The sequence below is a fragment of the Alligator sinensis genome, unplaced genomic scaffold, assembly GCF_000455745.1.
Source record: "Alligator sinensis unplaced genomic scaffold, ASM45574v1 scaffold2972_1, whole genome shotgun sequence".
NCBI classification, from domain to species: domain Eukaryota; kingdom Metazoa; phylum Chordata; order Crocodylia; family Alligatoridae; genus Alligator; species Alligator sinensis.
The window spans coordinates 1-14009 of NW_005843947.1; the positions used below are offsets into that span (position 1 = coordinate 1).

At 48.5% G+C, this 14009-nt stretch overlaps 1 protein-coding gene across 1 annotated transcript in view; it reads right to left on the bottom strand.

The window, feature by feature from the left end:
• Positions 1 to 4: 4 nt before the first annotated feature.
• The window catches only part of LOC102369626 (probable G-protein coupled receptor 179), a gene marked incomplete at its 3' end in the record, with an annotated part of 22491 nt that continues 8486 nt past the window's right edge, over positions 5 to 14009 (bottom strand). Inside the window, exons 7-9 of the mRNA XM_014527715.2 lie at positions 10765 to 10870; positions 6702 to 6848; positions 5 to 4897 (exon numbers count right to left, since the gene is read on the bottom strand). Coding sequence (XP_014383201.2) covers positions 5 to 4897; positions 6702 to 6848; positions 10765 to 10870 — 5146 coding nt within the window. The remainder of the gene's footprint in view (positions 4898 to 6701; positions 6849 to 10764; positions 10871 to 14009) is intronic.

The window sequence follows — 14009 nt, forward strand, 5'->3', positions numbered from 1 at the left end:
TTCCTTGATCTGAAGAAGCCCCAGTCACTTCCTGGGGACAAATTTTGCTTTTAATGCTGGACTCGGCCTCCTCAGTTTCCCAGGGACAAACCTCTGCCCTTTTGCTATCCACACTAACTGATTTCTTTGTAGAGCCTTTGGTTGAGTCTCTGTTTTTAGGGCAGGGTTGTACAGAGGATTCTTCCATGTTCAGGCTCTCCCAGGGGCAGATGACCTCCCGCTGACTGCTCCCCTTCTCCATGGTTTTAGAAGGACCTGTTACATTTGTAATGCTCTTGCCCCCATTGGAAGATCTCTCCTTGTCCAGTTTTGTGACTCCTTTCTCAGGAGGAACTTCACTCTCCTCCCAGGGGCATATTTCTGCTCTAACCTTGGAGTCTGCCTCCTCCACTTCCCAGGGACAAACCTCTGCCCTTTTGGTCTCAAGACTCTCTGATTTCCTTGACCCTGCTTTACTCAGAGCAGGGCTTTGTGCCCAGGAGTATGTAGACAATGCCTCCATATCTGTGCTTTCCCATGGGCAGATGGCCTCTTGCTGACTCATTAGCTGCAGTTTTTTAGATGTGGTTCCTCCAGTTTTCCTTGAATCTGGCTTTTTCAGTGTGTCTTTGTGGTCTTCTTTGGTGTCCTCACCTGTGTTCTTTCCAAGTTTCTCCTTACCTGTTAGAGGCTCCCTCCCTTCCCAGGGGCAATTCGTTTTTCCAATGCTGGTATCAACCTCTTCTGTTTCCCAGGGACAAATCTCTGCTCTTTTGCTCTCAACACTCTCTGATTTCTTTGAAGCTGCTTTACTCAGACCAGGACTTTGTCCCTTAAGTTTTGTAGACAATTTCTCCATGTCCAGGCTTTCCCAAGGGCAGATGGCCTCTTGCTCACTGTCCCCCTTCTCTGGCTTTTTCAATGTACTGCCCCCAATCTCCTTTGCCCTGGATGTCTTTGGGGAGATGTCTTTGCTGGTTTTGGAAGTTCCATCTTTATCCTTTTTTAATTTTGCTTTATGTGATTGAACTTCAGATGCTTCCCAGGGGCATATTTCTGCTTGAATGCTGGAGTCCAGCTCTACACTTTCCCAAGGGCAAACCTCTGCCCTTTTGCTCTCAAGGCTTTCTGATTTTTTGGAGGCATCTTCGGACAAGATAGAGTTTCTGGACCCTGGTTTCACTGAAAGTTCGTTCATGTCTATGCTCTCCCAGGGACAGATGGCCTCTCGTTGGTTGCTTAACTTCTCCAGTGCTGTAGAGGAACTTGCTAAGGCTGCTTGTGTTGTGATGCTCTTGTCTTCTTTGAAAGCTCCACCTGTGTCCTGCTTTCTCTCTCTTTCCTCTGATGGACTTTCAACCATCTCCCAGGGGCATATTTCTGCTCTAATACTTGTATCAACCCCTTCCATTTCCCAGGGACAAATTTCTGCCTTCCTGCTCTCAGCACTCTCTGACTTCTTTGAAGGGATTTTAAACTGATGTGTTTTTTTTATGTTGGGATTGATGGTGGAGACCTCTGTGTCTAGGCTGCCCCAGGAGCTGGTTGAGTCTTGAGGGCTGGACCCTTTCTTCTTTTTCAAAGTTATGTCTTCACTTCCCCTAGATCCTTTCTTTTCCCCTTTTGAAGCTCTACCTATCTGCCATTTTAACTTTTTTTTATCTGATGGGGTCTCACTCCCCTCCCAGGGGCATATTTCTGATCTAACCCTGGAGTCCACCTCCTCCATTTCCCAAGGACAAATCTCTGCCCTTTTGCTCTCAATACTCTCCGATTTCCTTGACCCCACCTTATGCAGACCAGGGCTTTGTGCATCATGCTTTGCAGACAATGCCTCCAGGTCCAGGCTCTCCCAAGGGCAGATGACCTCCCGCTGGCTGCTCCCTTTCTCAATGGTTTTAGAGGGACCTCTTGCCTCTGGTGTGATGCTCTTCTCCTCTTTGAAAGGTCTCTCTTTGTCTGGTTTTGTAACTCCTTTCTCAGAAGGAGTCTCACTCTCCTCCCAAGGGCATATTTCTGCTCTAGCCTTGGAGTCTGCCTCCTCCACTTCCCAGGGACAAACCTCTGCCCTTTTGGTCTCAAGACTCTCTGATTTCCTTGACCCTGCTTTACTCAGAGCAGGGCTTTGTGTCTGGGGGCTTGCAGACAATGCCTCCATGTCTGTGCTCTCCCATGGGCAGATAGCTTCTTGCTGGCTCATCAGCTGCAATTTTTTTTCTCTTGGACTCGGCCTTTTCAGTGCGTCTCTGTGGTCCCCTTTAGTGTCCTCACCTGTGTTCTTTCCGAGTTTTCCCTTACCTGTTGGAGACTCCCTCCCTTCCCAGGGGCAATTCATTTTTCTAATGCTGATATTATCCTCCTCCATTTCCCAGGGACAAATCTCTGCTCTTTTGCTCTCAACACTCTCTGATTTCTTTGAAGCTGCGTTACTCAGACCAGGACTTTGCGCTTTAAGTTTTGTACACAATTCCTCCATGTCCAGGCTCTCCCAGGGACAGACAACTTCTTGTTGGCTGCTCCCCTTTTCCAGTCTTGTAGAAGGACCTGCTGGTAGTGGGGTGCTTTTGCTTTCCTTTGAAACCTCACCTTTGTTCTGTCTTAACTTCCCTGGATCTGGTGGAGCCCCAGTCACTTCCCAGGAGCCTATTTCTGCCTGAATGCTGGTTTCAATTTCCTTAGTTTCCCAGGGGCTAACCTCTATCTTCTTGCTCTCCAGCCTATCTGGTTTCTTTAAAGAGGCTTCAGATAGATCTTGGCTTCTAGTACCAGGTTTTAGTGAGGGTTTATCCATGTCCAGGCTCTCCTGGGGGCAGACAGATTCTTGGCTGCTCCCCTTCTCCATTGTTTTGCCTAGACCTGTTGCTGCTTTTTGCATCACGCTTCTGTCCTCTTTGGAAAGCTCTTGTTGTTTTTTTGATGGCATTCCAGCCCCCTCCCAGGGGCATATTTCTGATTTAACACTGGGTTTAGCCTCTGCAGCTGCCCGAGGCTGGGCTTCTGCCTTCTTGCTGCCCACATTTGGATCGATGTTGGACTGATCAGAGATTTTGTTCTTGGGCTTGCTTAGTTTTTCTGGGACTCCATAAGAGTCTGTGGACTCCTGGGGACATGTGATTTCCCACTGGCTTCTCATCTTTTCCAGATTGCTGTCTGTGGTATCTCTTGTGTCTTTCAGACTCCTCCTTTCTGTTCTGACACTCCCTTTACTAGATGCTGATTCATCCTGGGGACCCTCTGGTTTCCCTTTGCTTACCTCTAATGGGCATGTTTCAAACACTTTGCTGGAATTATTGTTTTGCTGGTTTGGGATCGTCTCCTGTTCTTCCCAGGGGCAGATGGTTGCTTGCCTAATGACCATTTTCTGCTGGCTTTCATCGGGCCCTTTGGCTCTGTCATTTTGCTTGGCTGTCTCTCTGATAGCTACTGCTGATGTTTCTACCACTTTGGAATTATCTCTCCTACTGCTTCGGTCTCTGTCTTTCTTTTTCTGGCTCCCCTCTCCCTCCTTCTTTCCCTTAATGCTGCTCTTTGCCTTGGGTCGGTTAAGTGCTTTAATGGCAAGCCCTAAGCTCTTGAAGGAGTTTTTCCGGCACAGAAGTTTCAGATTTTGGGGGGCTGCTGAAGAGGTGCTTGGTTTCTTGGAGTCTCCTGGTTCAGTGGGCTCATCATGTTGATCCTGATTGCAAGCCTCTGCTTCCCAGGGAGATACTTCTGCGGCCACAGAGGGTAGAGTTGTCAGTTTGTTCTTCCCTGTAGTGGATGACATTTGTGCACGGCCTTCTCTCTGCTCACTTCTTCCCTTGTCTGCTATTTCAGCTTTCCTTGGAAGCTTCTCCACCTCCCAGGTGTTGAGGAGCTCTGGGGCCTCTTTTGCATCCTTACTGACAGCATCTGCAGGAGACTGCTTTTGCTCCTGGACGTTCCAGGGAGCTGCCTCGCTCTTCTCAAGGTTGTGAGACAAGCTTTGGTACCTGATGGGCGGCTCTGGCGGTGTCCTCTTGCTGGGAGGGTGCATCCTCCCAGACAAGTGAGAGCTGTCGACGCTGATGCTCTTTATTGGAGCGTATGTGACATGTTTCTGTGACTTGTTCTCTGATACAGGCTCTTCCACCTCCCAGGGGCAAACTTCGGCTTTATCGAAACTGTCTTGTAGGAGGGTGCTCAGAGTCCCTTCTGATACATTCTTGCTCTCTGGCTGCTTTGTGGTCTGGCTGGTAGCCTCCCCACCATCTGTATACCTCAAGCACTGTGTTTCAGGAGTAGAGGCTCCCTCTTCTATCTTCTTCTCTTCTCTAGTTTGTTGGTAGCTGTCTTCCAAATATGCCCGGCTAGGCAGCAGCAGGGCCTTTTCTTTCGCATTGGTGATGACACTGAGAGATTTCTGCAGTGGGGATGGCTTTGGGTGAAGGGGTCTTTTGTCTGCTGACAGGTTGTGAGCACTGGCAGACTTGTAGACCAGGGGGGCTGAGTCAAGGGAGTTACTGTTGGATCTCTCTGAGGCTTTCTTGGCTAGATTTTTCCTCATTAAGGAGTCCAGCAGTGAGGGATCTTTGCAGGTGCTCTCTCTTCTGGGTGGGGAGCTGTCCTTGGGGTCCCGCACATGGTCATAAGTGCTGTGAGACTTCCTCAGAGAGAAGGGTTTGCGCTTTGAGGGATCATCTTTCATCTTCATGCTGGAGCTGCCAGAGTCTAGAAGTCTCCTTTTGTAGGAACCTGAACGACTCCTGCTGCCTCCCGTGAGGGACCCGTCCTTCTCCTCTTTGTGAGACATGGACTCGGGTAACTCGGTGATACGCCTCATGAAGGAACGACCCAAGCCCTTCTTGGAGCTCCTCTTTTTCTGAAGGTGAGGGTTGTTGGCAGTCATCTTCTTTGTCTTGTGGACCTCCAGTTGCGTGTAAAGCTTTTTCAGTTCCTCCTACAGGTTATGTGGATTTAGGGAAGACAGAGCAGAAAGGAGAAAAAAAGGCAACACACATACACAAATATATATATATATTTTAGCTCCTCTTCAATCAAAGGGTAATAATACTGTGGGGTAGGGGTGTCTGTGAAGACTGGGCCAAGCACTCCATCCCAAAGGTCTCAACCGTCTTGAGCTGAGGAACCACCTCTGAAGGCAGTAGACGACCCAGCCCTTTAAATGGGATCTGGGCAGGGGAGGGCAACAAAGTGCTACATTTTTTACACAAATTCCATCAAATGTTGGTCAAAAATTTTATCAAGAGAAAATTTGCATTTTTCAATGGATGGATTTGCATGTTGTTGCTGTTGTTGCCAACAAGGCATGTTTTCATTTTTAAAAAATGCTTGGAAATGAAACCATTCCAGTTTTGGGGCAGAAAACGGGGAGCTGTCTGTCTGATGGCTGCCACAGAGTCTCTTAGGAGTTGTTGGGTTGCCTCATGTCTGTTCTCCCAAGATCCCCTGCAGGCATGCTACAGCCAGGATCCATCCTACCAAGACTATGGTAAGAGGTGGTCTGGGAAATGCGGTCTGACTAGGGAGCTGGGCCTATGGAGGAGACTGGGAATCTGCAGCAGCGTGGTGTCAGGGACAAATTTTGCTTCTGCTGTTTTTGACCAGAACGTTAGAATGTTGTTTTTCAACATGTCAATATTTTCCACAGATAATTGATTCATCTTCTGACTGTCTGTGGTTATAACAGCAGGGATTGCTTTTTTGGAACCTTCTTTACCAGCCCATGACTTGTCCAGCTGCTGACAGGGTGGGCTGACCCAAGGGAGGGCTTGGTATCTTACTCCAGAGAGTAATGCAACTTCCCAAAGTGAGATAATACATTTGATTCAACTCAGGGCTGTGCCATGTTTGCTTCTCCCTTCTCTCCAGCAGGCGTTCTTAAGCCCTGATTTCCAATTGCTTGGCTGAGCTCAACATCACTTTAAGTGATCACATTAGATACCCAAATCCCATTGGAATTCAAGAGGATATTTGAAGTGCCTATGAATATCTCCCTGTCCTCCAAAAGGCATGTCAGCCTCTAGATTATTTTCCCTTGTGATTGGGATTTATATAGAGGGCATCTGCTGTAGCTCTGGATTTCCCACAGGAAAGGAGAAGCTCAGCTGAGGTAGAATATGGCTACCCATTGTAAAAGTCCCATCTGTTTATCCAGGATATGAACCTATTGTTAAAACAACTAATTAAGGAACGAAGGTGCTGGGTCCACATGGCTCCTGATAAAGCCAACCAGACTTAGACCCTGTAGATGCTTTCTGCATCTGAGAATAGATTCCTTGTTACAAACCCCACCAGCTGTAGAGAAAACCTTTTGCTTTTGAACAGATGCAGTGCTGTCTCCCTGAGCAACTGGAGGTCCACAAGACAAAGGCACACATTCCCAAGAGGTCTCCAGACCTGCCCTGCAGCTGTTAGGCATGGAGACAGGCCAATGGGATGCCAAGATTAAACCTCAAGGGAAGTTTGAACTCACCCGGTCCTTGCCCCTGGCTGTTAACTCTGGAGAATAATTAGCCTTACTAATTGCTTCATGACCAACCATTCTGGGACTGCTGATAGAGACTGAGCAGGGTCCCCTCCCCTTCTGCTCTTCCACCCCACCACCGTCTCACCCGAAGGGCCTGTATAACCCTCTCCACCCCTTTGGTTTTGCTTCAGGAGAAAGACTGCAAAAGGCAACTCTTACTCTGCACAGTTCTGTATAGCTATCGTCAAAAGAAGGTCCTGAGTGTGCCACCCACCCGAATGTCATCGGGGTCAAGGCTGTGCTCGCTCCACGCCGATGTGATGCTGCTGTTCAGGTAGGAGCCCGAGCGCCTCATGTCCAGCTCGTCCTCGTAGACTTCCGCTGCGATCTCCTCCCTCAGGGGTGATCCTGCATGCAAGAACTGAGGGCAGAGGTTGGTTATGGGAGCTTGGAGCCCTTGGTAAGCTGGTAGATGGTATTTTCAGAGGGGTCTGAAGGATGGAGGCACACAGATGCCATTATGAGGGGTGGGGGGGCTGGCACCCTTTGGAAGCTCCCATGTCACCTCATAGACTTGCTTTTTTAACCACACAGAGCAGGTGTCCACAAATCAACCCACCATTGATGACCCTTAAGACTTTTCATGGACTCCTACTCCTTACATCCTCAGCCTCAACCTTTTAATTGAAAACACTTTAACAGTGTGCAGGGCTAGTATGAACTACAGACCACTTAGCAGGGCCACTGGTGGCCTATTGACCATGCTTTGGGAACCAGTGATTCCTTTGTTGCAAAGATATTGATAAGGCCAGACCCTGTTCCACTTACGAGGTACTTAAGTCTAATCCTAGCCTGCCTTCCTTAAGTCTCTCAGAAAACCATGAATGCACCAGTTTTGTAACATGCTGCCATTTTAGCTTGAAGACTAAGTCTTCAGAACCTAGCCATGTTTTGCCATAACTTTTCAGGGACTACTGCACCTGGCAGCACAGTTTGGGGAGGAGGTGAGCAGCCAGCAGTAGCAAAAGAGCAGGTTAGGGACTATTTAGAAAAGCTGGATATGTATAAGTCCACGGGGCCAGATGGGATACACCTGAGGGTGCTGAGGGAGTTGGCTGAGGTGATTGCAGAGCCACTGGCCATCATCTTTTAAAACTCATGGTGATCAGGAGAGGTCCTGGACAATTGGAAATGGGCAAATATAGTGCCCATGTTTAAGAAAAGGAAGGAGGATCCAGGGAACTACAGATCAATCAGCCTCACCTCAGTCCCTGGAAAAATCATGGAGCAGATCCTCAAGGAATCCATTTCTAAGCACTTGGAGGAGAAGAAGGTGATTAGGAACAGTCAGGATGGAATCACCAAGTCATGCCTGAACAATCTGATTGCCTTCTGTGATGAGATGACTGGCTCTTTGGATGTGGAGAGACCAGTGGATGTGATATACCTTGAATTTAGCAAGGCTTTTGATACCGTCTCCCACACGTTCTTGCAAGCAATCTAAGGAAGTAAAGTTTGGATGAATGGATTGTAAGGTGGATAGAATACTGGCTGGAACATCAGTCAGAGGGTAGTAGTCAATAGTTCGATGTCTAGTTGGCAGCCGGTATCAAGTGGAGTGCCCCAGGGATTGGTCCTGGGGCTGGTTTTGTTCAATATCTTCATCAATGACCTGGAAGATGGGATAGAGTGCATCCTCAGCAAATTTGCAGATTACACCAAGCCCGGGGGAGTAGTAGATACACTGGAGGGTAGGGCTAGGATTAAGAGAGACTTAGGGAAATTGGAGGATTGGACCAAAAGAAATCTCATGAGGTTCAATAAGGAAAAGTGCACAAAATCCTGCACTTAGGATGGAACAATCCCATGCACCAGTACAGGCTGGGGACTGACTGGCTAAACAGCAGCTCTGCAGAAAAGGACCTGGGGGTTACAGTGGACAATAAGCTGAATATGAGTCAACAGTGCACCTTTGCTGCCAAGAAGGCTAATGGCATACTGGACTGCATTGGTAGCAGTGTTGCCAGCAGATCAAGGGAAGTGATAATTTCCCTCTATTCAGCACTGGTGAGGCCACATCTGGAGTACTGTGTCCAATTTTGGGCCCCACACTACAGAAAGGATTTGGACAAATTGGAGTGAGTCCAGTGGATGGCAACAAAAATGGTGAGGGGGCTGGGGCACATGGCTTCTGAGGAGAGGCTGAGGGGACTGGGCTTATTTAGTCTAGAGAAGAGAAGACCGAGAAGGGATTTAACAGCAGTCTTCAACTACCTGAAGGGTGGTTCCAAAGAGGACGTAGCGAGACTGTTTTTAGTGGTGGCAGATGCCAGAACAAAGAGCAATGGTTTCAAGTTGCAGCAAGGGAAGTTTGGGTTAGATATCAGGAAAAAAACTTTCTCACTAGGAGGATAGTAAAGCACTGGAACAGGTTACCCAGAGGGGTTGTGGAATCTCCATCCTTGGAGGTTTTTAAGACCTGGCTAGACCTCTCCATCCTTGGAGGTTCTTAAGACCTGGTTTTTAAGACCTGGTTCATCCTTGGCTGGGATGATCTAGTTGGTGATGGCCCTGCTTTGAGTAGGGGGTTGGACTAGATGACCTCCTGAGGTCCCTTCCAACCCTCATTTTCTATGATTCTATGACTACAGCACAGTGGAATAGGATCACATGCAGGTGCCAAATCCACTTTGGCATCTAATAAGTGCAGTAGGATCTGGCCTTGGAGTTTTCCCCCCTCACTTAAGTCCCATCCACACACCACTTTGCTTGTGTGCAGAAGTGCTGGCAACTCAAGTTTGTGTGGCCAAACTCTGGGTAATGGGCTAGCACTCATTTGAAGCCTAGCTTGTAAATGTTCATGAATTTCAGCTGTTCAGGAATTCTCTGATGAAGACAGTGTCCTCGACCAATGCTGGTGTGTTGAAACTGTAGTATTTCACAGAACTGTGTCCCTTTCAACAAACTCCTGATGAGATGCAAGCAGGGAGATTGCTCCGATTTCCTACCCACTTACTGAGCAGATAGCTGCATAGCCTGAGCTCTCGAGGTTCATGCATCTGAGGCAATTCAGTTTGCCTTGGAGTTGTGAAATGTAGGGCTTCCAAACTGCTTGCCACACAGGGTGTACCTGGGAGACCCAGCTCCAACCAGCCCTGCTTCCCAGACTGGAAGCCTAGGGAACTCTGAGTCAAGCACTGTAGCTCCATACTCTGAAGTTCTCAGGGCTTCCTCCTCCCTATGAGGCTCATAATGCATCTGCTGCTTAAGCTCCAACTCATTGGGAAATGAACTACACAAAATGTTTCAATTTGGAATAGCTTCAGCTTTTCCTTTTATGTGAGATATTTAAAAATGTATGATGTTTTGCTCCAAAACAGAGCATATTTCTCTCCCCTTTGGAATTTCCTCTGTAACAGTAATTCTGACTCTCAACTACCTCTTAACACAGCTGCCCTGTCCTCTGAGTAGCACCACTCCTGTGCTGCCAGTCCTCCAGGGTCTTCCCACAGTTCCCCTGTGTGCCCAGAAAAGACAGGTTCTCTTACAGTTGACTAGGGAAGAGTTCCTAGAGTGGCTCAGCTTCCTGCAATGCTAAGAAACTGCAGAGTGGTCTTTGCTGCTGTAACCTGCTTCATTCCCTCCAGTGTCAGATTAGGGAGGCAGCAAAAGGATATATCTGCCCTGCTGTTTCCAGCTTCAGCTTCTGCAAAGCATTTGCCCCTTATGGCAGGGCTGTTCCCAGTCTGCAGGGCTCCTGGTGGGCCAGGACTTCTAAAGCAGGTCTTGTTGGTGGGGTAGTGAGGGGGCTGTACCAGTATCCAGGGCTACGGGGCCCCACTGAGTATGGCCATTGGCCTCAGGGGGCCAAATGAGGGCTGTGCCAGCACATCCCCACTTGCTCTGCTGCTGCCTGCCCTGCTGCCACAGTCACAGCCTCCTCTACCACTGGCCTCACTACCATCAGGTCCAGACCTGGCCCATGGGGAACCCTGCAGTCCAGGTCCAGCCCAGGAGACAGGGTGAGTTTGACACTTGGCTGGGGTCATCTGACCTCGGTCCTCTTTCCTGCTGGGGGCAGAGGGTTGGACATGATGATCTGTTGTGGTCCCTTCCGACTCTACAATCTATGAATCTATGAAACCCTGCCTTACAGGAAAGTATGTTCACAAGGAGCAGGCAGCTGTAAAGGGTGAGGTTATAAAGGATGAGGATTAGAGGGAACCCACCCCAGTGGGAGAAAGGTGAAAAAGCAGCATTGTTTTTTTCAGCCTCTACAGGAGAAACACTGTAGGAAGGAGGCCAGCATAGGGGCTGGGGAGCACACAGGAGGTTACCTTCGGGATGAAGAGCAGTGCCAGCGTCATGGTGATCGTGACATGAGTGTGGATGAAGAACAGCAGCAGCGTCCAGTCGGGGTGCAGGGAAGGGACCATGACAAACCTAAAGAGGGACCAGGGAGAGGCCATCATTTCCTGTTTCCTCCCTAACGCTTCAGACAGTAGACTCCTACCTGCAGTAGGTGCTATGCAGCAAAAGGACTAAATCCCAAACCAGCTGCAGTCAAGGGAAAGAGACTGGGACTCTTTCTATTTGATCAGGACTTCAATGAGGCACAAAAAAAAGCTTTGGGTCTGATTCCCTGTCAATCTCCACCTTGTGCAGTCATAGAAACTGGGGCCCGACACTGTGATGCCAATCTGCTAGTGGTTTCTCATGCCCCTTGCCAGTATATAAATGCAAGCTATACAACAGTGGTGAATTGGACCCAGACATTGAAATCTGGATATTCAGTCCCTGGAGTAACTTGTCACTGTGGTCGTATTAGTTGGCACCCTGACTCCCCACCAAAGTCCCATACATTTGTATACAAATCACTTGGGCAAATTCATTGTCTGATAAGGTGTAACGAGTCATTTCCAAATGTGCATGCCTACTAGATCTCAAGAAAACTTAAGCCTAATAATTAGTTGGCTTAAAGGGTCCTGACCAGCTGATGCTTGCAAAGCACTGGATACTCTGTGGCTCTTCTTGGCTCAACAAGACATAGATGATCAACTGTTCAGTGTTGCACAATTGTCTTTTGTGTTGGCAGTAAGTGCAGATCAGAGTGCAAAGAAGTCTTTGATTATTTTTCCCCCTCATAATCATGTCATACTTATATGGTGAACAATTTGCATTTTTTAACCCCAAAATTGCACACTATGTATTATCTACAGAGTCAGACCATTCTTATATATAGGGAGCCAGAATGGGTACAGTTTGCATTTGGAATTTTTGTAATATATTCTTTTCTTTATTACAAATACTTTATTGTAATTTTTTTCTGTCCTGATACAGCATGCAAAAGACATTGCATGAACAGCTGGAAGTGACTGAGTACTGATAATTAATCACCCATAGATAATAAGTCACCATTCCAATCCCCTTTAAAGTGATGAATTAACCAGATTTTACTGTATGGGTATTTCTTTCTCATGAACTGGAAACTGATTAATGAATATTGGGACAAGTCCTAAAGCTCCTCATCAACTGCTACTCAGCCCAGCTCCCATTGCAAATGGTCCCACATCTGCTCCTGTGGAACTCTAACCTCTGGCCCTGGAATGGCAGCCGGTGGGTGCAGGCACATCTACTCCAGGACACTGGAGTAGATGGATCTCAGGTTCTGATCTGGCCTGATTTCCTATGTTCAGTGGGCCTGATTCTTTCTTATGTGAATCAGAACTAACTCCAGTAAACCAGTGGTATTACACTGAGGAAGTGCAACAGTGAGGTGAGAATGAATCCCAGTCAGAGTTCTATCCAATTCAAAAGCAAAATGAGTGAAGTCAGCAGGATCGGGTGTGTTTAATTAATGTATTGTCAGGCTCCTTCACTGGGCAGAGCTGGGACAGCCAATCCAGTCTGGGCAATGCCCCCAAAATGAAGACAACCCCCTCCCCAGCCTGTGCTTACTCTCCTGCTGATCTGCATGTGTGTATACTCAGCAGAGATTAATATCAAGGGCTTTTCATCAGTAGGTTTCAGAGTGCTTTAGAAGTGAAACTGAATCACTGCCTCTGTTTTTCAGATGGGGAAACTGAAGCACAGAGGTGGGAAGTGGGTGTTTGAACTTGCTCACGTGGCCAGTAGCATAACTGGAAATAGATAACCTGCCTCCTGAGCCCCAACCAGTACTGTACCAGAAAGCCACGGTGCCTGTCTTCTGTAGATAAGAATCCTCTCAGAACCTCTCCCCGTGTAGTGCACAAAGAAGCAAAGTGACTTGCTCATGATCAGTTGGTGATGCCTGGGGACCTCCATTCCCTTTTTCTACCCACAGGAGAGCCTCTTTTTGCTGAGGATAGAACCAAGATAGGCTGTACAGGAGGGATAGGACAGGGAGGAAAGGTTGGGGTGTGCTGCTCTATGTCAAAGAACAATTCACATCCTCAACAAGCAACACTGGGTCAGAGGAGGGGCAGACTGAGGTGCTCTGGATAAGAATACAAGGGGGTCAGGGGGAAAGGGACTCAATGGTGGGGGTCTACCACAGGCCACCCAACCAGGGGGAAGAGCTGGACCGGGAATTCTCAGGTCAGCTTGCAGAGGCAGTTAAGTCAAAGGGGTGGTCATCATGGGTGACCTAAACTATCCAGACATCTGCTGGGAAGAGCAGTCAGCCAGATCTGACTGCTCACATAGGTTCTTAGCTGAGTTACAGCACCTCCATCTAACCTAGGAGGTACACAGTCCCACCAGGGGTAATGCCTTGTTGGACCTGTTCCTGGCCATGGGCAACAACCTGGTGAGTGGACTGCAGGTGCTCGGTCACCTGGGCGATAGCGATCATCGCCTGCTGGAATTCACCATCCAGCGCAGGGTGGCAAAGGCCTGCAGCAAGACAGCAGCCCTGGACTTCAGGAGGGCGGATTTCATTGAGCTAAGAAGACTAGTCAGGGAAGCACTGAGGGCCTGGAGGGGTGGGGAGTTGGGAGTCCAAGAAGAGTGGTCGTTCCTGAAGGAGACAATCCTCCAAGCCCAAAGGGTGGCAATCCCAACACGGATCAAAGGGGGCAGCAGTGCTCAAAAGCCCCCATGGCTCACCAAAAGCATCCAGAAATGTCTCAAAGCTAAGAAGGAGGTGTACACCCAACGGAAGGGAGGGGCCATCACCAAGGAGGACTATACCTCCGTTGCTTGGGATTGTAGGGGGCGGTCAGGAAGGCCAAGGCGGAGATGGAACTGGGACTAGCAACCCAGATCAAGGGTAACAAGAAATCCTTTTTTTAAATACATAGGGGGTAAAAAGAAGGTACCGAGTAATGTGGGGCCTCTGCAGGACACGCTGGGAAATCTGGTGGTCTCACCAGATGACAAAGCTAACCTATTTAACAATTTTTTGCCTCCATTTTTCTGAGCAGGGACCAGGTCATCCCCCACACTGGGATTCCCAATGGTTCCAGGGGAGGCGCTGCCAGGTGCAAGGTCAGAGAGGACCTAGTCAGGGAACTTCTCATGGAACTCGATGTGTTAAAATCAGCAGGTCCTGATGATCTCCACCCCAGAGTGCTGAGGGAACTGGCACAGGTCATTGCAG